This window comes from Brassica napus, chromosome C3 (genome assembly GCF_020379485.1).
Source record: "Brassica napus cultivar Da-Ae chromosome C3, Da-Ae, whole genome shotgun sequence".
Taxonomy (NCBI): domain Eukaryota; kingdom Viridiplantae; phylum Streptophyta; class Magnoliopsida; order Brassicales; family Brassicaceae; genus Brassica; species Brassica napus.
Genome location: NC_063446.1, coordinates 953,784 through 980,397, shown reverse-complemented (window position 1 = coordinate 980,397; position 26,614 = coordinate 953,784). Strand labels below are relative to the sequence as shown.

Here is a 26,614-nt window from a genome sequence, read left to right as displayed (position 1 = left end):
GTGTATTTGACTGTGTATAATTTTAACATTTTTCAATACTACGTCGTTTTGACATTAATTTTTTTAATGGAAAAATTTAGTAGAGCATCCCGAGATGCGAGCCAGTGAACCGATGACGCCTCCCTACTATTTCCAGATAAAATAAAATTAGACCCCACTTTATAATAATTTTTATCTTTTAAGTTGTGACTATAAATGATTTGACAAAGCAAGTAAAATGGTTAAAAACATTAGAATAATTTAGAAACAAGCCATTCATGATAAAGCCAAGAAGACTCGACAGTCAAAAACATAAATAAGAAATACTCTCCCTGACGCGTTTACCAAGACCCTCATTTTTCGACGTCGGTGGAGCGGGAGCTCGCCGGCGTCGCATCCGTTCCGTCTTCTTCATGGTTTCTCTTGCTCCAAGTCAAAGCTCTCGTTCTGCTTCTTGTTTCGCCTTTACTCAATCATTTGTTCTGGATCTGGGGATATCAAAACTGGAGAAGACCTTCATGGTCTCTGCTTGGCTTTTGAAGACCACCGGATCTGCATTCTCCACCGGGGACTCCCGAAAACTCGGTAAAAAGACCACCTCTCCCCACTTCGACACACACAAGGGATGGCTCTCTCTCTGCAACATATCTGCAACTTGCTCCGTTTACGCAAATGGCACCTCGATTCAACTCTTTCCCTTCTCTGAGTTCAACTTTCAGCTGCGCTCCAGATCTGAGAGGACCTCCATGGAGTGCTTCGGATCTGAGCTACTCTCAGATAAAGCTCAAAGCTCAGAGATAAAGAACACCTCAAGCTGCAGCAGTTCATCACCTTCACGTTACAAACGGGACTCCGTATTTCTCCGGAGTGGCTACTCAATCCATAACCTTCCGATCTTACTGGTCCCCTCTCCTCCATCTTGCGCCACCGCCCTTCATCCCAGAGGCGAGGTGTGCCCTAACCCCGCCGCACGCACGCTGCTTTTCGAGCTCAGGTCCGATGAGCGTGATGCTGACATCAGCCCTTCCATTTCCTTTATATGGACCAAGCCCATACAATTTTCAAAAGGTGTCAGCCCATTCTCTATCTCTCAAAATATTAATTTGAATGAGAGGACCAAGCCCAGAACCTGTCTTTTGGTTTTGGTTATATTTAATAGTTTTTCAATGAGTCTCGATGGATTCACCAAACCTTTGATCCAAACTATTGTGAACACGATCTCATATCCTTCGATTCAGAAGCGATCTTTACTTTTATGGTTGTCAGTGGATTCACCAATACCACCATCATCTAAGACCTTCTCCATGAGAAGTGTCATCTCTCCTGCTATAAAGCAGACGAAGTTGTCAAAATTTCTAACCGTTTTGTTATCTTGTGGAGCGGTCCGTATGGGGCCTGAAGATGCAACGGATTTCGTTTCGATGATATTCCGAGGTGTGGATTGTCTATCAACGTCACGATATAATGTGACTAAGTTTCAACTTTCCGGCTTTGCCGTGAACCTTACTGTGACGCATTCGGGTTTTACTCAGAATTCGCTGTCATTTTATCATAGAGATTTCTCTACTCCTATCGTTTATGTTGTATTGTCTCTTTGTACTGTTGGTAGAACCAGGATTATTCCTTCTTCAAAGTGTAGTCCCAATGTTTAAGTATTAATATAATTGGTGTTCAAAAAAAAAAAAAATTTAGAAACAAGCCCACCAGCATCACTAATACCCCCATGAAACTATATGAATCCTCCATTCGCTCTTACAGATTACATCTAGAAAGCGTTGACGCGTCCATTCGTGTCTATGGGCATCTTTCAGAATATACCTTTGAACTCCATCACCACATAATCAGCCGTGCTAAATGGATCGAAACTTCGAAACACCACAACTGTTGTTTCCTTCTGTGTTTCAACTTTTTAACCGATATATATATATTTACTGTGGATTCAGGTAACTCATTCTTTGTGTTTGGCATTGTTGGAATAAAACGTGTTCTTGGCTAATACTACAAGAGAATAATACAGATCTCAATTGATGGAGAAGCTAATTGAGAATCTAATACAATCATTAAAGCAAGTATGGAGTATCCCATTTCTCGAATCAATATTCTAATGCAAAAAAATAAATAGCATAAGAGAAAATCAAAGTAATGCATAGACATGAACTCAGTGAATCAAAAAGAACAAAGTAACACTGAAGAACATCAAGGTACACAATATGTGTTCTCAGAAAAGAATAGCAGAAAATGCAAAAACATAAAAGAATCACTAAAGAGCTTTGAGCAACCGAAGGTGGTGCTCTACAAAGAAAAGAGACTCTAGATGTGATTTGGGAAAACTTGCATGGTTAACATGCTGTTGCTAGCAAGTCCACAACAGCGTCTAAAGTCATCCATATATCTTTGTAAAAAGACTACTCTAGTACTATTTCTCCTTCGATCAAAATATATGTTGGGAAAATTAGCAGGTAGTATTTTCTTTGAGAGGTTAAGATGCAATGTAGACGTTTATGTTTGAGAAAGCCTTCGTATTTTAGGAAAGGGATTTTCTACTAAGGCTTGTGTTTGGAGATTTCTTAAAGACTCTTAGAACTCTTTATGAAATCTTTCTCTCTATTCTTTTTCTTGATTCTTGGATGATTACAAATGGTGCTAAGCACCCCTATTTATACAAGTGAGGGAGCACACCCTAACATGTTCTAGATTTCTCTAAATTATTATTTTATTTCAAAATATCTAACTCCATAACTTTCTCTCTTTTTCTATACTTCTCCAATTTTCTCTAGATGTTTCTTCTTCTTGGACTAAAGCTTGATTATGATTTGATTAGTTTTGGGCTTAAGGAGGAAAATCCAATAAATCTCCTCCTTCCCGATTTAGCCCGAAACAGTCGCATGCCTGTGCCTTTGCATCAATCTTCAAACTTCTTGATCGGTAATACTTTGGTCATTAAGTCTGACCAGTTTTCGTCGGTGTGTACCTTTGTGAGATGTATGAGCTTCTCTTCAAGAACTTCTCGGATCCAGTGATGTCGGATATCGATGTGCTTTGAGCGAGAGTGAAACGTTGGATTCTTTGCTAAGTGAATAGCACTTTGGTTGTCACATAGTACTTTTCTTGCTTTACTCCCAACTCAAGCAAGAAGTTCTTCATCCATAGCATCTCCTTGCACGCTTCCGTTGCTGCGATGTACTCCGCTTCTGTGGTGGATAAGGCAACACACTTTTGTAGCTTCGATTGCCAAGAAACAGCTCCCCCTGCAAAGGTAGTCACGAATCCTGATATCGATTTCCTTGAATCTTTATCACCAGCCCAATCTGCATCGGTATAACCAACTCCAATTTTCCATTTCCAAAACATAGACACTTCTTCGTTGTGCCTCGTAGATAGCGTAGGATCCACTTAACTGCTTTCCAATGTTCTTTTCCTGGATTGGCGAGAAAGCGACTCACAACTCCTACGGCATAGGCAATGTCGGATCTGGGGCACACCATAGCATACATGAGACTACCCACTGCTGATGCATATGGGGTAGTCTTCATTTCCTCTTTTTCCTTCTCACTTGTTGGACTTTGCTTCGAACTTAGTTTGAAATGTCCACCAAGTGGAGTGCTCACCGGCTTTGCTTTGTGCATGTTGAATCTCTCCAACACCCTTTCAACATATCGTTCTTGGGACAACCATAAAAGCTTCTTTGGCTTATTCCGAGTGATATTCATTCCAAGAATCTGTCTCGCTTGCCCCAGATCTTTCATCACAAAACACCTTCCCAAATCTTTCTTCAATGCGGCTATCTTGTTGCGATCTTGGCCCACAATTAACATATCGTCAACATAGAGCAATAATATGAGAAAGTCGCCGCTTTCGTACCTCTTTATGAAAACGCAATGATCATTCTTGGTTTTCTTGAAGTTACGATCCACCATGAAGGAGTCAAACTTCTTGTACCATTGTCTTGGGGCTTGCTTGAGGCCATAAAGACTCTTCCTTAATCGGCACACCAATTCTTCTTTTCCTGGAACCTTGAATCCTTCAGGTTGCTCCATATAGATCTCCTCCTCGAGTTCACCGTGTAGAAAGGCCATCTTGACATCGAGTTGTTCAATCTCCAAGTCTAGAACCGCTGCCAGACCAAGAACCACTCGGATAGAGGACATCTTCACCACTTGAGAGAATATTTCTTCAAAATCTATGACTTTCTTCTGGTTGAATCCTTTCACAACCAATCGAGCTTTGTATCTTGAATTTGAGCTTCTCTCTTCATGCTTCAACCTGTACACCCACTTGTTCTTCAAGGCTCTCTTTCCTTTTGGTAGCTTCATCAGCTCATAAGTGTGATTATCATGCAAGGATTGCATTTCATCTTGCATAGCTTCAACCCACTCATCTCTATGAGTGTCTCCTATGGCCTCCTTGTAGCTTTGAGGCTCCCCCTCATCGGTAATATTAACGTACTCATCTCGATAATATCTTACAGATTGTCTTCTCTCTCTTCCAGACCTTCTTGGCTCATGTTCTTCCTCTGGCTCCAATTGAACTTCTTCTTCACCTTCATCACCATTCGGATCCATGATAGGATCCCCTTCGCTATCATCTCCAATCACTTGTTCATGATCTTGAGGCTTATGAGAATCTTCATTCTTTACAACCCTTAGCTTTGGTTTCTTTGATTTGTTGATGTCTTCGATTGTTTGATCTTCGAAGAAAACAACATCTCTGCTCCGGATAATTTTTCTGTTAACTGGATCCCAAAGCCGATAGCCGAAATCATCTCTTGGTGACCCAAGATAGATGCACTCTTTAGTCTTGGAGTCTAGCTTGGCTCGTTCATCCCTAGGTATATGGACAAACGCTCTGCAACCGAACACCTTCAAATGGTTGTAAGAGACCTTCTTACCCGACCAAACTTCCTCCGGGACATCGCCTTCCAAAGGAACTGATGGTGTAAGATTTATGACGTCCACTGCAGTCTTTATGGCTTCTCCCCAAAATGGCTTGGGTAGTTTAGCGTGAGAGAGCATGCACCGAACTCTTTCTGTGATCGTTCGACTCATTCTTTCAGCTAGCCCGTTCAGTTGTGGCGTCTTTGGTGGTGTCTTCTCCATTCTAATTCCATGAGCTTTGCAAAACGCTTCAAAAGGACCTCGATACTCTCCACCATTGTCAGATCGAACGTACTTGAGTTTTTGACCCGTACTTCGCTCTGCTTGGGCTACAAATTCCTTGAAAGCATCAAGAACTTGATCTTTTGACTTCAAAAGGTATACCCATACCTTCCTTGAATGGTCATCAACAAAGGTGACAAAATATGATGCCCCTCCATTGGATTTCTCGGACATGGAGCATACGTCAGTATGCACAAGATCAAGAATATGCTTTCTTCTCATAGGCGTAGATGATCTTCGGAAAGCGACCCTATGTTGTTTTCCAGCTAAGAAATCATGACATGGGGAGAGAGAAATACCTTTCATATCAGGAAGAAGTTTCTTGCGAGAAAGTATATTTAAACCTTTCTCACTCATATGCCCGAGTCTTCGGTGCCATATATCGATGTCATCACTTGCGACATTTACTTCTTCCTTGCAAAGCTTTGCTTGTGTTACATATAAATAGCCTTCTTTTCTTCCTCGAGCCATGATCAAACTCCCTTGGTTAGCTTCCATTTGCCACTGCCAAAGTGACTGTCCAAGCCGGCATCATCGAGCTTTCGTTGATATGAGATTGAGTCGCATGTCGGGAACATGTCTCACATCCTTGAGAACTATCTTACATCCAGTGTTTGATGTAAGAATAACATCCCTCTTTCCAATGATCTTGCTTCTTCCTTGATTTCCCATTTGAACATTACCAAAGTCACCACTTTGATAGGTTGTGAAGAAGTTTCCATGAGGGGTGACGTGAAAAGAAGCACCAGAATCAACGATCCATGAGCTATCATCAGAGCTAAGATTACATTCTCCAACGAGATATAATTCTTCGCTACGGTCTTGTACAATGGTGGTAGTCTTGTCTTCATGCTACTTTGTAGGATTAAACCAGTCTGGTTTGATATTATCGGCTTGTTTGTCTTTCTTGAGAAACCGACATTCTGACTTCATGTGACCCGGTTTGCCACAGTAATAGCAAGTAACTCTCGGACGTGACTTAGATCTTCCTCGAGATTGGTCTTGTCCTCTGCTTCTGTTTTGGCCACGAGTCTCTTCTCTACCTCGTCTATCAACAATGTTAGCTTCTGAATAAGAACTCGAACCTCGCTCCTTCCTGCGAACTTCTTCGTTTAGAAGGCTATCAGTGACGGTGTCCATGGTAAGCTTTCCCTCCGGTGCTGAATTGCTTAGAGTGACAACTAGTGTGTCCCAACTCTCCGGTAGTGAACTAAGGAGTAAAAGGGCTTACATTTCGTCTTCAACCTTCATATCAACTTTGTTAAGCTGATTTACGATCCCCTTGAAATTGTTCAAGTGCTCCATCATGCTCTGGCCATCCTTGTACTCCAACTTTACCAACCGTCGAACAAGAAGAGCTTTGTTTCGAGGTGTTTTCTTTTGAATCATGGATTCAAGTTTTGTCCATAATTCAAAAGCATTTGTGTAGGTAGAGACATGTTCAAAGAGAGATCGGTTGACATACTTACGTATTACGGCAACTGCCTTTCTATTAAGAATCTCCCATGCTTTATCATCATTTCCTTCTGGCTTATCCTTCATGATGATGGGCTCATGCAAATCCTTACAATAAAGGTGATCTTCCATCATCGGTTTCCAATAAGAGAAGTTGTCCGTCGTGAGCTTGAACATGTCACCTTCAAAAGTAACGGTGGCCTCCATCTTTACTTCTTCAAAGAGAACGGTAACCTTTCTCTGATACCAGCTGTTGGGAAAATTATCGGATAATAATTTCTTTGAGAGGTTAAGATGGAATGTAGATGGTTTATGTTTGAGAAAGCCTTCGTATTTTAGGAAAGGGATATTCTACTAAGGCTTGCGTTTGGAGATTTCTTAAAGACTCTTAGAACTCTTTATGAAATCTTTCTCTCTATTCTTTTTCTTGATTCTTGGATGATTACAAATGGTGCTAAGCACCCCTATTTATACAAGTGAAGGAGCACACCCTAACATGTTGTAGATTTCTCTAAATTATTATTTTATTTCAAAATATCTAACTCCATAACTTTCTCTCTTCTTCTACACAATTCTTCTTCTATACTTCTCCACTTTTCTCTAGATGTTTCTTCTTCTTGGACTAAAGCTTGATTATGATTTGATTAGTTTTGGGCTTAAGGAGGGAAATCCAACAATATAAAATACAAAGGTCTTCACTGGAACGATATGCAGCAAATATAAACTCACCAGCATCTGTAGTACCCCTGAAACGCATAGATTCCATCCGCACCCTCTCAGATGGCACATTAAAAATAAAGCTTTTCCATTCGTGCCCATGTGCATCTTTCAAAATATAAAGTTTAACAACATGATAATCATGAGCAACTAAGGCTACCCTTCCCTCATAAGGTATCATATAAAGCTGACTAGAACCCTCCGGTAATTTTATAATATTGAAGTTTTCAGATTTGACATCAAAGCTCATTATTATTTCTTGATCATCACCAAGAAGACAAGCTCTATAATACAGAATCCCATTGACGCATCGCCCATATCCTCCAGTTGGGCGATGGATAGGGCAACGTCCTTCGGATATTATTCTCCATGATTCTTGAGCTCCCAACGTAAGAATCAGAGGCTGACCCGAGTATATTTTAGATACTACACAAAGTACTTTGTGTCTACACTCCAATGGATCGTATCCTAAATAAGACGACCAACCTCGACTTGAGCTGTGCTGAGCAGGAGGATGTGGTAAGGCTAAAAACTGTCTCAAGGTTGGGTTCCAAATCTTGAATACGGGTGTTAAAATCAATCCATGGATGCTCTCGGATCGCGAATCTTTCCAATCTAAGTTTGTTATTTCATAACTGTATAATGGAGAATAACTTGACGGTTTCGGGGTGGTAGGGAAGAATAATACATATTTTGCCGATTCTGATGATAAGGTGACCATAAGAGTCGGTGGTCGTGAAGTAGACCGAGACGTGAACGAGTTGATAAAACTTGGAAGTGAGGTCAAATAAGACCACAGCTTCGAGACACATCGATGTCTCATGATCGATTTTGGAGGAAGCCTTGAGAGTATCTCCAAGGTTACATCAGGAGGAATATTGTCTACTTGAGACCATGGTTTGGGTCTCTCTCGTCTTCTTCTCTTCTTCATCCATGTCTGATTTGCTCAATAATACTTTCTTCTTGAATACCCTCATTCTTTCTTCCAGTAATGTTCCCCCTTTCGACCAGTATTGTTTATACTTAGGGTTCCATATATATAATAATACAACACAGAAGGCCGCACGTTATATAATAAACAGAGCTGGAAAAAGAGACTACAAATAATAATTATATATTATACGATAATAGGAAATCTATATATTTTAGTAATTTTACAATAAGAATTCATACAAAAATATCAATTTCTTATTTGATTAGATCTTTCAAAGATACCCTAACAATTAACTTCCATTTAACTCACTCTCTCCAAGGTTCCTAATCAGACTACAACTTTTTTTGCCTAACCAAAAAGATAGCTTGTTAAGCAAAACCTAAGCTAGGGAGTAGGCGCGGGTGATCGACTTGCAGCGATCACTATATGGATCTACATCCAGTTTTAGCAAAACCGATCGTTAAAATACACCACAAGAATATAAAATAAGCAGCAACTAGAGGGTGACGAGTTGAGATAAGTAGTACGTTACATAGTGAGTATCGTGGATGAAGCTCCAACTTCCAGTAGTTATATACTCTTATCATCTGTAGTTTTCATGGGTAGAAAAGATAGATAAGAAACTTCAAAATCTTCACGCACTACTTATCTCAAGGACATTACATCAGTGATGGTGATTCCTAACCATATTTTTGAACCCCATCACCACATAATAAGCCATGCAAAATCGACAAATGTTTTTGATGATCGTAAATGCACCAAAAACATCTTCATGGACCGTTCCGAGTTGATAATATCCCCACGCACTCAACAATCTAGAAACCACTCTCAGCCAACATTGGCTATTCCACAATTGTCTTAGAGGGTGAATAACAAAATGTAGAGGTATTTATTTACATTTTGTTAATTAGTTTTGATGATACATGATCAGTGTTAACAAAGAAATATAGAGATGATCTACTGCGATATCTACTCTTCAGTCACGTATCTATTCTTCCTTGCTCCCAATGCAACTCTCTGAAACAAATCCACAAGAGAATTGTTTAAGTACTTCTTTTTTGCAGATATCATTCACATGTAGGTCTATCTATCTATCTTATCTACTTCAACTATTATCGGTTCTTAACTGAGAATATTTTGGTATAGGCTTTGATTCCGGTTAGGAAACGGATGTAAGTCGGCTTCATAGATCCGCTAGCTGGTATTGCTCTGATGTTCGGGACAAGATACTCAGCAACCTGAAGAATGTGTAATCATGGGACTAGGGATTACACATCATGTGGGAAGAAAAAAAAAAGAAGAGAATTTTTGGTTTCTTACCACTTCAGCTGGCTCTGCCAAAACATTAATGAAGAACTTGGCCTGGGCAATAGAGAAATGTATTAGAGGAATCTCTTGGAAAAGGAATCTAGAATTTTGTTTTTGTTTTAGTGTAATGAAGTCATCCAACTTGTTTAGTTGTAGCTCCGGACATGAGTAGATCAGTTGTGACCATTCCAGGCTGCAACAATAACCCAAGAGAAACATATTGCAATTATGATCATTGCTTACATCAAATACTTCCTTCTAAATTACATATCTTTATATATGCATATACCGATAGATTGTGCACCACAACATTTTTGACATCTTGCATCTGCAACTCTGCCTATTGAAAAAAGAAGAAGAAAGAAACAAGTCAAATAAGGAGAAGGTTAAATAAAGACAGTTAAAACAGATATATATATATATAACATTGGCATTATTACTTGTAATGACTTTGTCAGGTGAACAACACTCCGTTTTGTTGCACCATATGCAGCAAACCTGTGTAAACATTAGTCAATAATATTTCACATTAAGAGAAAGGAGCTCAAATCATATTCCCTAAGAAGAAACCTGGGTGTTGGTCTCCCATCTGAGCCAGCTCCATCGATATTAAAGATATGACCACCCCGAGATTGGGTCAACATCATATTCATTGCCTATTGATTCATAAACACACATGTAAGTCAATCCCAAAACATACAATGGCCTAATATACATGCTGAATCAATCTTATCCACATACCTCTCGGCAACATAACATCAGCCCAAGAGTGTTTGTTTTCACAACTTCACTACAAAAAAAAATATTAAAGTGTTAATAAACAGAGAACCCAACAAAGAAATGGATCAAAACTTCAAACAAAAACCTACATAAGATCCTCATCCGAGGCCTCAGACAAAGGTTTAAAGCTATATGCATTAGATCCAGCATTATTAATCTGTAACAAGAAAGTATTAAGACAATGCACACACACACAACATGGGCTAGTTCAACGAGAAAGAAGAAAGATGTATTATATTACCCAAATGTCAATGTATTTAAGATTCTTCTGACAATAACCTACAAGATCCTTCACATCCTTCCCTTCTCTAACATCACACTTAGTTCCCTGTCGATAGTTTTTGGGCATCATTAACATTTCATATGATATTACCATCACTAACCAAAAACATGTTATTGAAAAAGGAATCAGTACCCACACATGCTCCCCATATTCTTCCTTAAGACTCTCAACAACAGACTCAACTCGTTCCGCTGCAGAGACAGAGAAACAGTCATTTAAAACATAACAAGAAGAATCTGGTTCTCTCTTACTATCCCACACAAACACACTTGTTTGATTCTTCTCACCTGATCTGGAACATATGACAACGTTGTCTCCTGCTTTCAGAAACTCTCTAGCTAACGCATGTCCTATACCTTTGGTCGAGCCAGTGATCAAGACGTTATACGGAGGCGTCATCGGATCTATTGTCCCCGAAATGCGAGCTTCCACCACCGCAGACGGCGGAGAAACCGAGAGGTTTTGGCGCGAAACAGTTACAGTTGCGAGACCGAAGCTTTCTGCTAGTGAACGACCGTTACAAGGAGAGAGAAACGGAGGTTGAGCGGCGTATGCGACGGAGGAAGAGCGAAGCCTGAGAAAAGGAGAGGAAGAGATATGGAAACCACTTGAAGCAGCCATTGCAGAGAAGAGAAGCTGAAGAAGAGAGAGAGAGAGAGAGTTTTTAGGAAGCAAGCGCCTCTAGAGGAAAATGCCACGTGGCGATATAGAAGATGATGATAACCTCAATTATTGTTTAAATTACACTAAAGTCCTCAAATACCTTGCATTTTATGTTTCTACTCCTATATTGTTTTCGCCATAAATAAACACTATAATTTCTTACTGAAAATGAAAATGTATACATGTAAACTATACGCTTTGGTGTCTTTTTATGTTTTATGTTTCTAGTCCTATACTATTATTTTCAATCTAAACAACACTCTAATTTCTTAAGAATGTGATTAGAAAATTAATTTATAGTTAATCTTGATGTTTTAGCATCACTTTTGTCTTTAAGTATAAATATTACATCACCAAACTTTATTATATTTCAGAATATATTACAGTTTACAAAGTATAAAAGTTCTCTCCTCACAGCCTCTTATTTTAAGACATCATTCTGGTTTGCCAGAAGATGATGAAGAAGAAGATGAGCAAAAGGTATAAGAAACGTAAGCTCCAAGAGCAAAGATCACAAGAGCAGCCACTCCTGTATTCAACATCAACTTCTTCTCTTCGCTTGTTATCTTTTTTCCTCTCATTTTCTCCATCATCCCTTTCTCTATTTTCTTTTCCTTATCCACCACGTAACCTAGTTTCTCTTCTGCTGATTTCATGACCTCGCTTGCTCTTCCAGACACAGGTTTGGTCACAGAACCGGAGCCAGATTTTGTATAATCCACTTCTGGAAGCACCCTCTCTATTATCTTCCTGTTTCCTACAGATTCATCCACAGACTTTTTCTTTAGCGAAGCTTCTTCCACACGCTTCCTCTCCTCAAACAATTCTTTTGCTTTGGCCTCTTCTTGAAGCTTCCTTGCTCTAACTTCTTCTTGAAACTTCCTTGCCTCAGCCATCTCTTTTGCTCTAGCTTCTTCTTGAAGCTTTCTCGCCTTATCAGCCATCTCCTTTGCTTTAGCTTCTTCTTGCAGCTTCCTAAGTATTGCCTCTTTCTCTTCCAGAAGCTTCCTCTTCTTCTCATCCTCTTCTTCCTTCTCTTTCCTTACAGCTTCTTCCAACAACCTCTTCTCCTCCAGCTGCTTCACCTTCTCAGCCACAGTTTTAGAAGTCTCCGGAAGGTTAGGCAGTTTCGTAATAGTCTCCTTAGGCATGGTGATGGTGAGGGCATTGTTCTTAAAGCTCCCATGGATCTTATCCACTAGACAATTCTGTGGAACAGTGAACACTTCGTTGAAACGACTCCATCTCCTATCACCCAAGGGACGCTCTCCGGTGACTCTTATCATCCTTGAGGTGTGCACATACGTTACCTTTATTTGCTCCTTTGTAAAACCTTTGAAAAAACAATTCACATCAGAACTAGAACCACCACAATTAGTACAACTAATATTATCTATCTACCAACCTGGCAGATCAATGGTGAGAATAGTGGCCTCAGGCTGATCTTTCCATTCAGATTCGGGGACAAGATCCTCATACTGAACCACCAAGCCTGTTCCTCTTGGTTGCTGTCTTGCTGCCATAACTTAAAATCTCTTTCTGAATTTGGTTGTTTTGTTTGAGCTTTTGTGAATATCCATTAGGGTTTACTGCTCTGCTTATAAATAAGATCAAATCTCTGCAGGACTTGGCCATTTTCTCTTGTGTTATGCAATGGATATTCCTAGTTTTGCGGCTATGTCTCCCGTTCATCCAAAATCTCTTCTTTAGTCTCAGGTCATCATCATAATGTTTCTTCTCTTACAAAGAAAGCATAAAGGTTGCTTTCTTCACAAGTTTATGCCTTGTGTTCCCCATATGACGTCAGTTTTTTTTTTTTTTCCAAGATCCACCATTAGTACCCCACAAACGTTGAATATAAAGTGGTTTAAAAGCAGAGATATTGTCAGTAGAAATTCAAGAACTTGAGTTTAATCATTTAAGAATGTTCCAGGTTTGCAATATAACTCTAAACATAACATGACACAGATTCAGAATCTCTTCTAGCTAGGGCTACAAGAACTACACTGCGTACAAAAAAACAACTCCAAGCGTTTGCAGCTTCTCTCATCTCCTCAAACCCCAGCTCAAGCTGTAGACAAAAAAAAAGTCAGATTCTCACCAATTTATGTGGAAAAATCAAAACAGAAGTTGAACTGATAATGATACATACCTTGGGAAGAAAAACAGACAAACAAGAAGTGTGATTAAGCATGGCTTTGCACCAGCAGCAGAACCTGAGGTTGACCTGTTCACAACCAAAAATAAAAAAAGAGTCAAGCAATCATAATCTCATGTCTAAGTATAGTGTAAACGATTTTACCTAGCAACAATGCTCGCAACAGACTCAGTTTCAAGACCAGTCCCATAAGCAAAGAGCGGATCATAATGCGAATCTCCAAAGTTCATAGGCAACTGCTCCGTGTTTCTAAACCACGTAACAGGAAGCTTCCCACTGAAGCCATGGTCCCCAAAGAGAGCATCAGCGACACCTTGGCCTTCTGTTCCCGGTAGCCAAGCTGCAACCAATGCCTCTATCGAGTCAACGTAAGGCTCCATCACAAGCGGCCTCCCTGAAACGACCACAACCACACATTTGACAGCCTGACAAGTGGAGGTCACGATGGCTGGACCGGGGTCCATCATGGTTAGCTTGTCGTTGTCTCCAGCTGTCTCTGCGTATGGAGGTTCACCAACAGCGATGATTGCGTAAGAGAAGTTGTTGGATTTGAGGAACTCAGCGTCTGGATTCTCGTTGAAGATGACTTCAGTGGTTTTATCAACAGCTGATTTTACAGCGCCAAGAATCGTAGTCCCTGAACCAGAAAAAATGTACACTCTTCATATTATTTATTGCTGGAATGTTGTTAACACTTGTATTAAGGCCTGAGATTTTTAACCGAACCGAACTCATGAACCGAAATTTTGGTTAGTTCGGTTTGATTCGGTAGGTTTTCTAAATAGTTCGGTTTTGGTTTGGTTGTTTTGGCGAGTTACTTCGGTTTTCTTCTTTTTTTTTTAAAGGAAAAAGTTTAACTAAAATCCTGAACCGAACTAACCGAATTTTGAACCGAAGTAAACTAGTTTAACCAAACTTACCCGAAATTTTATATAAAAACCCGAAATCTATCCAAAATCAGAAACTTCGGTAGAATTTTTGAAAACAGAACCGAACTTTATTTCAGATTGAATCAGTAAGGTTTATGCTAAACCGAACTAACCAAATTTTAAACCGAAGTAACCTAATTAAACCAAAATTATCCGAAATTTTTTTAAAAACCAAAATCAAAAAATTCAGTAGAATTTTCAGAAACCGAACTAGCCGAAAACAGAACCGAACTTTATTTCAGATTAAATCAGTAAGGTTTATGCTAAACCGAACTAACCGAATAACCCAAACTAACCAAACCCGCATGCCTAACTTGTATAAACTACTATAAGAGTTGCACAATGTACCTCTCGTGTCCTTGTTACCGTTAAACCCTTGCCAAGTAATGGTCCAACCACCACACTGATAACCTAAATTATCAGCGTGAGTGCCAGTGACTAAGATCTTTGAAGCCTTCCTGGGAAGTGGGAGCATTGGATTGGTTTTGTTCCCGTTTTTCAGCAGCACAAGTGATTTCCTAACAGCTTCCCTTGCCAAGTCTCTATGTGCCTAATATAGAAAGAGAACATTCAAATACTTTGCAAACAGGTTCTAGAATACTAAAGCAGCAACTGACCTGGCTTCCTAGTTCATTGGAGAAGCTGTAATCAGCTAAAGGGTTCTCAAAGAGACCCATTGTGAACTTGACACGCAGGATTCTTCCGACAGCATCATCAATCCTGGTGACAGGAATCACTTTGTTCTTCACCAAGGAGGTGAGATCATTGACGAACTCAGTAAAGTTGAAAGGGACCATGACCATATCTATCCCAGCTTCAATAGCAGCTCGGACAGAAGCCGTGTAGTTCGAATGTGGAGGTGAAGAGATCTTATCAACGCCTTGCCAATCCGAAATAACAAAACCCTGCACACATAGCACAAAGGATTCACACAAAGCACATGGCTGACGAGAAAAAAAAAGAGTGTAAACAGACCTTAAACTTAAGGGTACCCTTGAGATACCCTGTGATGAGCTTTGTATTAGCATGCATCTTCTCACCGTTCCAGCTAGAATAAGAAACCATCACTGTGGAAACGCCTTTGTAAATTGCATCAGCATAAGCTGGCATGTGAATGCTGAGAAGACTGTGTAAGTCAGTGACTGTGTTGTTCTCGTTTATTCCTCTGGTTGTCCCACCGTCTCCCACATAATGCTTGGCACAAGCTGCAACCTTATCCCTAATAATCAAAAAATTCAAATAAATTTAAAAGAATGAAACATTTACTTAGCAGCAAAAAAAAAAAAAAAAAGCTTTTACTTTCCACCAACGAAGGGAACTCCATGCTTATAGTTAGAAGGAGGCTCTCCTTGTAAGCCAAGTATGATGTCAGTCATGTTCTCCACAACTTTGTGATCCTCTCCGTAGCTCTCATAACACCTGCCCCATCTTGGATCTCTACAAACCTACAACAAGTGAGTCAGAACACAGCAAAGATCTGCAAAAGGTGAGAAGCTTACAGCAATGCAAGGAGCAAATGTGTATGGGATTCCAGTGGCTCTGACTTCGACTGCAGTTGCTACTCCAATCCTCTTAACCAGATCCGGATCCCTGGTGGCTCCAAGGCCAACATTGTGAGGGAAGATGGTAGCGTTGAAGACATTGTTATGGCCGTGAACAGCGTCAATGCCATATATCATAGGAATGCCCAAACGGCTCACGAGAGCTCCTTTCTGATACTCATTGATCATATCAACCCAGTTCTGAGCAGTTGCTTCAGGGAGTGGAGCACTCCCACCACCACTCAGGACACTGCCAATGAAGTAATCTCTCATGATGTTGACAGTGGCAACACTTCTGTCAATCTGAACCATCTGACCAATCTTCTCTTCAAGAGTCATTCTACCAAGCAAATCAACAACTCGATCTGAGACCTTCTGTTTGGGATCCTTGTAGAGCATATACTCTCCATCATCTCCGTTACAAACCCACACACAGCAACACATCCATAGAAGGATCCTTACTGGAACTTTGCTCATTTTACGTTAACAGGGGGCAGTTCTGGAAGAAAACAAAAACAACAAAGACAGAACAACAATCAAGATACGAAAGAGCTCTCATTTCTTAGCTTCAAATGTCCAAAGAAGAAACCTTTTTCAACAGTGAGACGATATAAGAAAAAAAAAGCAAGCATTTTTAGATAAAGAACAAAGCTTTTTTGAGATTCACTGTTGGGGTCTCAAACAAAGATGAACAAAGACATTATTTTAAGAGATCTTTTCTAATTTTCATCCCATAAAGTTTTACTCAAACAAGATTCAATCTAAGCAAAAATGGGTAAGAGCTGAAAGTATATATTGGGGGGGGAAAGAAAATGCAAGATCCCAGCAGTGTAATGGAGGAAGAAAGAAAGAGCTTACAAGTGAAGAAGAGCACTCAGAAGAGCTTACAAGTGAAGAGCACACACACACACAGCAACACCAGAGAATATCAGCAAATCTTTTTTCGTGATAAAAGAAGTAGTTAATAAACGCTTTTAAAGCAGATTTGAGAGTTTTTTTATAAAATAATGAGAGAGAGAGAGAGAGAGTAAAGAAGGACGTTTTGATGCAGTTGTGTGTTTTTTCTTGAAACGTGGGTTGGCTCACGTTTTTCCACACAACATCTCTCTCTGTACCAGACTAGACGGCAAAACGACGACGAAATGCGGCGTCGTTTTCTTTTGTTAAAGTTACTTTCTTTTTCATTATTTAATTTTCTTACCAAAACAATATCGTATGCAAATTCTACCTAGCTTCAACACACGTAAGAAAGGTCAAATATTAAATGTTAAATAGTTTGTGCACAAAAAAATTGTTAAATAGTTTGAGAATGTTAGTGTTGTTAGACCTAATTATTAAGCCTTTTTTTTCAAATTGAAGTTATATTGATTAAATGAGCCTACCCCACGAAGCCTAAATTCACCGGTTTACAACCCACAAAACCCAAATATGAGATGGACAACAAAAAAGAACACCGAAGCCCAAATAAGAAACATGTCCCAAGGCCCACAAACGCTACGCTGGGCTTGCTCTGGATGCGCGGGAAGGAGGCAGAGCAGAACACGAATCTGGTTCATCCGTCCGCCACGTGTCGCCCGCATCAACTTAGTCGCCCCATCCTCGCACAGCCACCGACGCTTTCCACCGTCACAACTTTTCGCCGGAACTCCGAGCCTACAGAGCCTCCGCGCCATCGGACTTCTGCGACGCCTTGTCTTCCCGTCGGAGAGTTCAATCGTTGAACGAGATCTCTTCCGCTTATGAACCACCGGAAACCCTAGACAAGCACGACGAGAACCACCGCTAACCTCCCCTTCAAACAAACGTAACTGTCGCCGGAGATCTACTTCTTCTTGAGATCTCAACCGCTGCGACCCACGGGTCCAAATCTGACCCACGGCCCACCTCAACCTTCAAAAACTCGAAACCGTCACCTCAACCCAAAAAGACCTGGGATTCCACAACGGCAGCGCGGAGCTTTGTTAGCCTCCACCCTCCGTGACCAAAAGCCGGCGAAGAAGGAGCTGATTGAGCCTCCTCTTCCCGGAAGCTAGAGCGGCGTCGGTAGAACTGAGAAAGCCTCCACCCTACCCCGCGACAAGACCGGCGATGATGGATCTAGGTTAGCCTCCATCTCCCGGGTAGAAAGACTACAACATGCAAGCCGCTCCATCTCCACCGCAAGCCTTCAAAACGGCCGCGCCGTTACTCCAAAGCCGACTCTCCTCTGATGGCAAACCTCGGCGTCAGAGCTCCGACAAGGCAACCGTTGACGGATCTGTGAAGAGGAAGCGGTAAAGACCAAAAACCAAGAAGGAAAACAAAGCTCCGGCGACGGCACGGACGCTCACGCGCCGGCCGAACGCCGGAGTAGATCTCCCTTCTCTCTCTTCTCTCTTGAGATATAATTTCCACTGAAGTAATTGGCCTAATTATTAAGCCTAATGGCTCAAATAATATATGGCAAATGTGAAAATGAAATGGACCTACCGGTTCTTATAAAAAGCTTTGCTGGCTTTAATGAAATGAATTTAACAACATCTCAAATTGATAGGAAGAGTTGATTTTGAGGAATATATATATGTCTTTATGACATGAGAGATTAAACGGCTCAGAGGAAAAGAAAGCTTCCCACGCGCGCCGCCACCCGGCTCGGCGTGTGATTCGTTTTGGACCAACTTAACCTCAACGTTTTGCCAGTTCATTTCTAAAAAACAGCATGACATTTGTGTGTAAACGACATGTAATTCGTATAAAAATGATACAAAGTTTATCTGTTCGAAATGGATTAGAACGAGTCAACAAGAGAGAAACTTGCGGAGAAATCTGCTCAATGTTCCACTCTGAGATCTTTGAAAGATTTTCGGAAAACGTTCGCAACAGTTTCGAAAAACCGCTCCTCGTCTCCTCTTTAATACGGACTCTCCTCCTCTTCATTTCTCACTTTTCTTTACATCGAAACCAACAGCAAAAATCCCTTAGCGTAAGTCATAAATACGAGAATGTTTCGTATAGTTTATAGTTCGATAGGGCGATCACGAGTGAAGCGTGATTCGTCTGCCATGGTTGTATCCTGGGACTCTATATTCGGAGCGAATATTTTGAGTTAAAGAAATATATCATATCTCGACTCCATGTCTGTTTGCGAATACGTTTTCTTATCGTTCTTGTATTCGTTTTTTACGTTCGTCTATTTCCTTACCTTCGCTTTTATTATATCGTTTAGGTCAGTCTGGTTTACCGGCTTCTACAAGTGTGATAGTGATCCTTTGTTCTTGCAATTTCTCGGAGCATACTTTAGCTTACACGCTCGATGAAAATTGATTCAAGTCTGGATGGTGATCATCTTCATGAGACAGTAAAACTAGTGTACACCGAGGATCCGAAGATTAGTGAACACAGGTCTAGAAGACGATTTAAAAGGGAAGAAAGATCATCTCGAAGATGCTGGATTCGTGTGATGATGGTGATGATAGATGTTGAATGATGACGATGATAGAGAGAGAGAGTTTAAGGAAGAAGATAAAGTTTATGTTTTTGATTAATTATCTAAAATGGTCGTATCACCAGTACATATAGTATGATTGTACCAACAAACCGGTTAATGAAATAAACCAGCTTAACCAAACGTAAATCATAAATAACTAAACCGACGACTGGTATAGCTTTAAGCTGTCACACTTCAGAACGTTACAAAAGTAAGTTACTGGATTTGCATCATCGAGGACTGCACACAAAACCTGCCTTTTTGAATACTGATTACCATCTTCTCATGACAAGTGAAAACAATAGAGCTTATTTTTCTTTGTTTAGATTTTTCAGACACTTGAGCGTTCCGTTAGGACCGGTCCAAAAGGCAACGAGGAGTAAGGATCATGATGTAATGATATGTTTAGAACACCAAAGTCACAAGATAAGAATGTATACGGAACTTGACATAATCTATGATGGGAAGGTTTTTTCTTCTCGCAATGCTTTTAATTGGATGAGAAACTATCATCTTTCTCGTGGGAAATTACTATCTTTCTTTCTCGTGAAGTCCACATGGGCCTTGCCACTGAAGGGGAAAAAAATGGCTTATGGTAATACTTATTGGTTGTTCAAAAATAAAAAGGTAATACTTATTGAAAAATTGAAACCCAATTAGACGCTTTTGAGATTTGAGAGAGGCTACTACCGCTGCTTTTTTAGAAGTTGCCAAGATTGAAGAAAAGGTTGAGACTTTTGGAAAGAAAGAACAAATTAATCAAAGACAAACCGCAGCGTAAAACTCGGGTTGATAGATAAATCATACACAGAGAAAAAAAAAAAAACTAAACGCGTCTTTCAAACTGGTTTAGTCTTTTCTGTTCTTTGACTCTCCCTCCTATTCTCCCAATTAAATTAACAATGTCCCTACGGTTTATGCAAGTGTAGTGCTATTAAACTATCCTTCTATTTTTCATTTACTCCCCCCCAGATCTCTCTTTTTTTTTTTTTTTTTTTTTTTTTTCCTGTTCTTGTCTGAAGGGAGATTTCTACTATCTGTGTTTGTTTCATTGCATCCATCTCTTATCTTTATTCGTTTCAATTCACAAACTTTCCAATACCCTTTTGATCTTAACTTCGAGGTTTGATGTTTGAATGTCTCAGCATAGAAAAGGATTTGACTTTCAATGAGATTAGATTTGTTTTGTAATCAGATCTTGATTGCTATTTTTTGAGGTATAAGTGTTATGGGTAACACTTGTGTTGGACCAAGCAGAAATGGGTTCCTTCACTCTGTTTCTGCTGCAATGTGGCGGCCAAGAGATGATGCAGATGATTCGGTTTCCCAGAGCAATGGAGATTCTGTTTCAGGAGAGCTTCGTTCTCCATTGCCTAGCGAAGTCCTGAACAAACCTCCTGAACAGCTCACAATGCCAAAGCCAGGTGGCACTAACATTGAGATAGAGAGTCAGCCTGAAAGGAAGCTAGAAACGCAAGAGGAGACTAAGCCAGAGGAGACCAAGGAGGAGACTCCAGCTAAGCCGCCTAAGAAGCCCAAACACATGAAGAGAGTGACCAGCGCAGGCCTCAGGACCGAGTCAGTGCTCCAAAGAAAACCCGAAAACTTCAAGGAGTTCTACTCCTTGGGAAGAAAACTCGGACAAGGCCAATTCGGAACCACTTTCCTCTGCGTGGAGAAGTCCACAGGGAAGGAGTTTGCCTGCAAGTCCATCGCCAAAAGAAAGCTATTAACCGAGGAGGACGTGGAAGACGTGAGAAGAGAGATTCAGATAATGCACCACTTGTCCGGTCACCAGAACGTCATATCCATCAAAGGAGCGTACGAGGACGTTGTGGCGGTGCACTTAGTGATGGAGTGCTGCGCGGGCGGCGAGCTTTTCGATAGGATTATCCAGAGGGGTCATTACACTGAGAGGAAAGCCGCTGAGCTGACGAGAACTATTGTTGGTGTTGTGGAGGCTTGTCATTCTCTTGGTGTTATGCATAGAGACCTCAAGCCTGAGAACTTTTTGTTTGTTAGTAAAGACGAGGATTCACTGTTGAAGACTATTGATTTTGGATTGTCTATGTTCTTTAAACCAGGTTTGGATTCATTGTAACATTCGAACTGGAGACCTCTGACACAATGGGGTCAGGGTTATTTCCAGTTGAGCTAATTCGTTTTTCGAGATTTTTTTAATCTTTGATCCTTCCTCTTTGGCAGATGATGTGTTTACAGATGTTGTTGGTAGTCCGTACTATGTAGCTCCTGAAGTTTTGAGGAAGCAGTATGGTCCTGAAGCTGATGTGTGGAGTGCTGGAGTGATTGTGTACATTTTGTTAAGTGGAGTTCCTCCTTTCTGGGCTGGTAAGAAAGTGTTATATATTTATTTATAAAAACAAAACATCTCTCACTTGTCCTCTTTGTTTTTTATTTTTCTGTACATTTAGAATCCGAACAAGGTATATTCGAACAGGTTCTCCATGGTGATCTTGACTTCTCATCAGATCCCTGGCCAAGCATATCTGAAAGCGCAAAAGACTTGGTGAGGAAAATGCTTGTTAGGGATCCCAAGAAGAGACTAACTGCACACCAAGTACTATGTAAGTTAGTTCCATCTGAAACCTGTACAATGTATCTCTATCTCTCTCATGAGGTTTTTGCTTGTGAACAGGTCAACCATGGGTACAAGTGGACGGCGTGGCTCCAGACAAGCCTCTGGATTCTGCTGTTCTGAGCCGTATGAAGCAGTTCTCCGCGATGAACAAGTTCAAGAAAATGGCTCTTAGAGTAAGTGGGATTCTCTTCTTCTTTGTTATGTGTGGTAAGGAAAGAGACAATGCAAAAGGCTAAGTTTGATCTCTTTTTATTCCTCCTTGTTGTATAGGTGATTGCTGAGAGCTTGTCTGAAGAAGAAATAGCAGGGTTGAAAGAAATGTTTAATATGATAGATGCGGACAAGAGCGGTCAGATAACGTTCGAAGAACTGAAAGCAGGACTAAAACGAGTAGGTGCTAATCTCAAAGAGTCTGAGATTCTCGACTTGATGCAAGCTGTGAGTTATCACCAACCCAGCCCCTTGCTAGTTTGTTAACTATGGTTATGAACGATGTGGATGTGAATTTTTTTAGGCGGATGTGGACAACAGTGGAACGATAGACTACAAAGAGTTCATAGCGGCGACGTTGCATCTAAACAAAATAGAGAGAGAGGACCATTTGTTTGCAGCGTTTACGTACTTTGACAAAGATGGGAGCGGTTATATAACACCGGACGAGTTACAACAAGCTTGTGAGGAGTTTGGTGTTGAGGATGTTCGGATAGAAGAAATGATGAGTGATGTCGATCAAGACAATGTAAAGCTCCTTTGAAAATCTTGTTAAGAGTATTTTTGGTTATAAATGATGAGAATGTTGAGGATATTGAATTGTTGTTTTGTGCAGGACGGGAGAATAGACTATAACGAGTTTGTGGCGATGATGCAAAAGGGAAGCATTGCAGGAGGAGGAGGTCCAGTGAAGATGGGAGGACTAGAGAAAAGCTTTAGCATTGCTCTTAAACTCTGAGTTTCAATCTGTTACAAAACCAAAAGACAAAAACAAGAGTTTCTTGTGATGCACAAGCCAAGATTCTCAAATCTTTTGAATGAGAAAATTGTCTTAAAGACTTGTGTTTGGAAACTTGATTGGTTCCAACTTCCATCGGTGCAATTGTTTAGGAAGTAGAATAATTTAAAACCTTTAGGAAACAAGAGAAAGTAGAATCTTCTAAACCTTTATAAAAGAAAGAAACCATTTACACTACTGGATTTTCAATAAGTTTCATGACAGAGATTTTGCCAAGAACCAAGAGCTGTTCAACAACGACTAATGCAAAAAAAAAAAAAAAAAAAAATTATGAAGAGTTGAAAGACTATTTAGAGCATCTCCGACCCCACTGCAAAAAAAAACTGTAAAATAGAGTAGAAAATGCAGTCATGAACAAATAAAAAAAGCATTACTGCATATATAAAGTAATGTCTTTTTTTGTTTGTTTATGACTGTATTTTTTACTCAATTTTGCAGTTTTTTTTTTTTTTCAGCGAGGTTGGAGATGGTGCTAGGCGTAAACTTTTCTACGCTACAGCAGCAATTGAAATTTTCAAAGTCTCATTACTCGTTTTCTCTCGAGTATTATGATTTTTCTTAATATTTTTGGTAAATTTTTAATTATAAAAAAAAAAAGTAGAGATAAAGGTGAATTGACCCAACAAAAAAAAAAGAGATATAAATAACTTTTCTTTTGGGAGAAAATCGATAAATACGGAATTCTTGCAAGGCAAAAAAAGCTCCTCCAGATTCTCGAGCTTTAGGACAAGTCTCTTGGTGTCTCTTTGTATCAATCGGCCGTTCTTCGCAGAGTGGAATCTTATTTGAAGGATGAAGAGAATATTCGGTGCGAAGAACAACAAAGAGCCTCCACCTTCCATCCAAGATGCCTCTGATCGGGTTTGCTTTCTCCTTTTTAGATTTCTCTTTTACTAGTTCGATTCTTGCGTCACGCAATCGTTAGAGGAATGTAGAATGATTAGGCCTTCTTCGATTTATAGTTAATTCCTTCCTTATTGTTGTTTTTTTTTCAGATCAATAAAAGAGGCGAATCAGTTGAAGATAAGGTGAAGAGGCTTGACGCTGAGCTCTGCAAATACAAGGACCAGATCAAAAGGACACGCCCTGGTCCTGCTCAGGAAGCTATCAAAGCTCGTGCTATGCGAGTTCTCAAGCAAAAGAAAATGTATGAGAGATGAGATCATCCTTGTTCATGCTTCTTTCAAAATGGTTTAATTAATAATCATGATTTTTTTTTTTGTGATTAAGGTATGAAGGACAACGTGACATGCTTTATAATCAGACTTTCAACCTTGATCAAGTTTCTTTTGCTGCTGAAGGCCTCAAAGATGCTCAACAAACTGTATCTATCTCCTTACTTCTATACTTATATCTCATGTGTTTTTTTTTGATTGATGCTTTTTATGTACATGAATTTGGATAAATCTTTTGAGAATCTTTGCCTAATTGCAGATGACAGCCTTGAAGTCTGCTAACAAGGAGTTGAAAGGAATGATGAAAACCGTCAAGATTCAAGACATTGATGTACGTTTCTGTGTTTTTTTTGTTACTCAAACTCTCGCTTCCTTTTGATCGTTGGATTGTTTATTGTATCACAACAGAATCTACAAGACGAGATGATGGACTTGATGGATGTGAGTTCCGAAATTCAAGAGACGCTTGGTAGGAGCTACAATGTTCCTGATGACATTGATGAAGATGACCTCATGGGCGGTAAGTATTTTCTTCACTGAATTCTACTCTCTGATGCTGCTGCTGCTGCTGCTGCTTGTGAGAGTCGGTAGAAACTTATTGCCATGTGTGTTTGTGAATGTAGAGCTTGATGCTCTTGAAGCTGACATGGGAAACGAGACTGAAGCAGACGGTGTACCTTCCTATCTCCAGCCCGATACGGAACCGGATCTTGATGAAGGGCTTGACTTGCCTCCACCACCAACCGGGAGGACGCAAACAACAGGAGCTCAACCTGGCCGAGCTCAGGCTGAGGATGAATGGGGATTACCTGCGGTACCACGTGCTTCACTCCGGGGATAAACCCACCGTTTCCACACACTTTAGTTTTGTGTGCACTCAAACATTCATCTCCAAGCGATTTCACTTGTGAAAGTCTACTAAGATTTTTATAATTCCCTTTCTCATGTAATCATACGTTTTGTGCATAAACCTTGGATCAACATTCATCAGATTGATGATAGCTTCTAGAATCAAGTTGACCGAGTCTTCCATGGCAAATGGGTTAACACTAGACTATTACGTTAAACCCCAAACAGGAAGTGAGATATTAGTCCTTTTTTTTTTTACAAACATAGAAACCGTTAGTCTTCTTGGGAGAGGTTCTTGTCTTTAGTTAATATTGAGTTTGGTCAGATCAAGCAAGTTCCAGTCCAAGTGAGAAGAACTTGACCTTGTACGTATATTTGAACCACCAGAATAAGACCTGACCAGCCTCTTATTGTTGTTGTTATTGCTCCCAAAGTTTCTAAATCCGGACTTGAATCTCTGAGCTTCCTTCTTTAGTAACCGGTATTCACCTATATAGTGAATATTATTTGGTACAAGGAGAATCAGTAGATCGATTTCAATATCTGTTTCAGACATTCCTTAGAATGTTTTGGTTTATGTCATTTTTTTTTTCATTTACCTTCCCTTGTGAGCTTCTCCTGCTTTAGTATTGCCATCTGCTGCTTCATCTGGCTATTCTCCAAGGACAGCGTTGCACGTGTCTGAAGAAGTGAAGCAACTCTCACGAATAAATCCGCGTGCACCGCCTAAAGTACGATATTGCTGTTAGTTGTGATTTTTAGTATACAATGTGGAAGATTTTTCATATTACGTTCTATGGATGTGCAATGCATCTAACTCGTTCATCCACCCACAGAGATTCTAACATAGAGTATAATATTTTTGTACATATATATAAATTTATAAGGCATACTTGTGGAACATACTCACATCTACTAATCATCTACGTATTTGCCAATGTAGCCAGAACAAACCCATCACTAACTACAAATCCAGAGGGTAAACACAAGATATGGAAGTTCTGGTAAACAAAAATAGATTTCGGCTATAAACGAAGCCCTTTGTCGGAAGAGGGAGAGACAAGGGGCAAAATCTTTGTTATCAACATACTGATGTATCCTATTTTGATTACAAAGATTTTGCTCTTTCCTGCAAAGGGCAGGCGTTTATAGCAGAGATCTATTTTGGTTACCGTTGCAATAGTAGATACCAATACGATTCTTGTATCTTTTCTCTCTTTAACCATTAAACCAACTTATTTAACCCTTACGTGCAACCCCTCATTTATCATTAAGAACTTCCTAGAACATGTAGTGATATGCTTTTATAGCATAATGCGGGAAATGTCTTAGTGATAAATGAGAAATTGGTGAAGTTGAAGAAAGTGATGTAGAAGCATAGAGAGAAAGCGTGTGTCACACCAAGAATGCATCAAGATTATGTAATGGGCAAGAAGTAAGAAATGACGGAATATTAAAGTAAACATAGTTTTAAAAGTTAGTGTATTAAAATAAACAAAATAATTAGTTGAAGTATTAAATTCGATAATAAAAAGTTTTAGTATTAAAATAAACATACAATGGAACCTCTATAAATTAACAATGTTGGAACTTTGAAATTTTATTAATTTATA

The 26,614-nt window shown here is 39.9% G+C and overlaps 6 protein-coding genes across 7 annotated transcripts; 2 read left to right on the top strand and 4 right to left on the bottom strand.

The window, feature by feature from the left end:
• Positions 1-2,289: 2,289 nt before the first annotated feature.
• On the bottom strand, positions 2,290-8,843 carry LOC125584036 (putative F-box protein At1g50870). The gene is made up of 3 exons (XM_048751805.1): positions 7,278-8,843; positions 4,436-4,440; positions 2,290-2,421 (listed from the first exon to the last, which is right to left on the bottom strand). Exons 1-3 carry the CDS (start codon positions 8,236-8,238, stop codon positions 2,290-2,292), a joined length of 1,098 nt encoding a protein of 365 aa, XP_048607762.1. The 5' UTR covers positions 8,239-8,843.
• A 214-nt stretch (positions 8,844-9,057) lies between these two features.
• Positions 9,058-11,310, bottom strand: LOC106382994 (chlorophyll(ide) b reductase NOL, chloroplastic). The gene is made up of 12 exons (XM_013823096.3): positions 10,900-11,310; positions 10,745-10,803; positions 10,571-10,657; positions 10,419-10,486; positions 10,291-10,339; positions 10,120-10,205; positions 9,990-10,047; positions 9,839-9,889; positions 9,692-9,742; positions 9,562-9,603; positions 9,369-9,479; positions 9,058-9,258 (listed from the first exon to the last, which is right to left on the bottom strand). Exons 1-12 carry the CDS (start codon positions 11,231-11,233, stop codon positions 9,211-9,213), a joined length of 1,044 nt encoding a protein of 347 aa, XP_013678550.1. The 5' UTR covers positions 11,234-11,310; the 3' UTR covers positions 9,058-9,210.
• Positions 11,311-11,620: 310 nt separating this feature from the next.
• On the bottom strand, positions 11,621-12,910 carry LOC106356568 (protein RESTRICTED TEV MOVEMENT 2-like). Its single transcript, XM_013796303.3, has 2 exons — positions 12,681-12,910; positions 11,621-12,608 (listed from the first exon to the last, which is right to left on the bottom strand). The coding sequence occupies exons 1-2, from the start codon at positions 12,796-12,798 to the stop codon at positions 11,710-11,712; spliced, it is 1,017 nt and encodes a 338-aa protein (XP_013651757.1). The 5' UTR covers positions 12,799-12,910; the 3' UTR covers positions 11,621-11,709.
• A 247-nt stretch (positions 12,911-13,157) lies between these two features.
• Positions 13,158-17,000, bottom strand: LOC106382995 (beta-glucosidase BoGH3B-like). 2 transcript variants are annotated; one of them, XM_013823097.3, is made up of 9 exons: positions 16,762-17,000; positions 15,862-16,402; positions 15,662-15,807; positions 15,338-15,581; positions 14,980-15,267; positions 14,711-14,912; positions 13,578-14,070; positions 13,428-13,502; positions 13,158-13,346 (listed from the first exon to the last, which is right to left on the bottom strand). In XM_013823097.3, exons 2-9 carry the CDS (start codon positions 16,378-16,380, stop codon positions 13,322-13,324), a joined length of 1,992 nt encoding a protein of 663 aa, XP_013678551.2. In that variant the 5' UTR covers positions 16,381-16,402; positions 16,762-17,000; the 3' UTR covers positions 13,158-13,321. The 2 variants fall into 2 exon arrangements, with proteins under 2 accessions (XP_013678551.2, XP_013653815.2); XM_013798361.3 differs by having other exon boundaries at positions 16,792-16,957.
• A 3,103-nt stretch (positions 17,001-20,103) lies between these two features.
• LOC106358540 (calcium-dependent protein kinase 1-like) lies at positions 20,104-23,048 on the top strand. The gene is made up of 7 exons (XM_013798358.3): positions 20,104-21,453; positions 21,575-21,718; positions 21,802-21,954; positions 22,026-22,141; positions 22,239-22,406; positions 22,483-22,707; positions 22,795-23,048. Exons 1-7 carry the CDS (start codon positions 20,598-20,600, stop codon positions 22,915-22,917), a joined length of 1,785 nt encoding a protein of 594 aa, XP_013653812.1. The 5' UTR covers positions 20,104-20,597; the 3' UTR covers positions 22,918-23,048.
• A 557-nt stretch (positions 23,049-23,605) lies between these two features.
• On the top strand, positions 23,606-25,167 carry LOC106358541 (vacuolar protein sorting-associated protein 60.2). The gene is made up of 6 exons (XM_013798359.3): positions 23,606-23,838; positions 23,973-24,124; positions 24,208-24,301; positions 24,412-24,483; positions 24,561-24,672; positions 24,776-25,167. The coding sequence occupies exons 1-6, from the start codon at positions 23,770-23,772 to the stop codon at positions 24,991-24,993; spliced, it is 717 nt and encodes a 238-aa protein (XP_013653813.1). The 5' UTR covers positions 23,606-23,769; the 3' UTR covers positions 24,994-25,167.
• The last annotated feature ends 1,447 nt before the right edge of the window (positions 25,168-26,614 follow it).

What these genes read in the sequence shown, in the direction of transcription:
- LOC125584036 (XM_048751805.1), bottom strand. Translation starts at nt 8,238, where the DNA reads ATGAAGAAGAGAAGAAGACGAGAGAGACCCAAACCATGGTCTCAAGTA.
- LOC106382994 (XM_013823096.3), bottom strand. Translation starts at nt 11,233, where the DNA reads ATGGCTGCTTCAAGTGGTTTCCATATCTCTTCCTCTCCTTTTCTCAGG. An exon ending in GCCTCGGATGAGGATCTTAT is followed by an intron (nt 10,340 to 10,418) that starts GTAGGTTTTTGT and finishes TTTTTTTTGTAG; the next exon opens with TGAAGTTGTGAAAACAAACA. An exon ending in TGATGTTATGTTGCCGAGAG is followed by an intron (nt 10,206 to 10,290) that starts GTATGTGGATAA and finishes ATGAATCAATAG; the next exon opens with GCAATGAATATGATGTTGAC.
- LOC106356568 (XM_013796303.3), bottom strand. Translation starts at nt 12,798, where the DNA reads ATGGCAGCAAGACAGCAACCAAGAGGAACAGGCTTGGTGGTTCAGTAT. An exon ending in TCTCACCATTGATCTGCCAG is followed by an intron (nt 12,609 to 12,680) that starts GTTGGTAGATAG and finishes GTTTTTTCAAAG; the next exon opens with GTTTTACAAAGGAGCAAATA.
- LOC106382995 (XM_013823097.3), bottom strand. Translation starts at nt 16,380, where the DNA reads ATGAGCAAAGTTCCAGTAAGGATCCTTCTATGGATGTGTTGCTGTGTG. An exon ending in GTTCCCTTCGTTGGTGGAAA is followed by an intron (nt 15,582 to 15,661) that starts GTAAAAGCTTTT and finishes TTTGATTATTAG; the next exon opens with GGATAAGGTTGCAGCTTGTG. An exon ending in CCAATGAACTAGGAAGCCAG is followed by an intron (nt 14,913 to 14,979) that starts GTCAGTTGCTGC and finishes TTTCTATATTAG; the next exon opens with GCACATAGAGACTTGGCAAG.
- LOC106358540 (XM_013798358.3), top strand. Translation starts at nt 20,598, where the DNA reads ATGGGTAACACTTGTGTTGGACCAAGCAGAAATGGGTTCCTTCACTCT. An exon ending in AGTTCCTCCTTTCTGGGCTG is followed by an intron (nt 21,719 to 21,801) that starts GTAAGAAAGTGT and finishes CTGTACATTTAG; the next exon opens with AATCCGAACAAGGTATATTC. An exon ending in AACTGCACACCAAGTACTAT is followed by an intron (nt 21,955 to 22,025) that starts GTAAGTTAGTTC and finishes GCTTGTGAACAG; the next exon opens with GTCAACCATGGGTACAAGTG.
- LOC106358541 (XM_013798359.3), top strand. Translation starts at nt 23,770, where the DNA reads ATGAAGAGAATATTCGGTGCGAAGAACAACAAAGAGCCTCCACCTTCC. An exon ending in TCCAAGATGCCTCTGATCGG is followed by an intron (nt 23,839 to 23,972) that starts GTTTGCTTTCTC and finishes TTTTTTTTTCAG; the next exon opens with ATCAATAAAAGAGGCGAATC. An exon ending in TCAAGATTCAAGACATTGAT is followed by an intron (nt 24,484 to 24,560) that starts GTACGTTTCTGT and finishes GTATCACAACAG; the next exon opens with AATCTACAAGACGAGATGAT.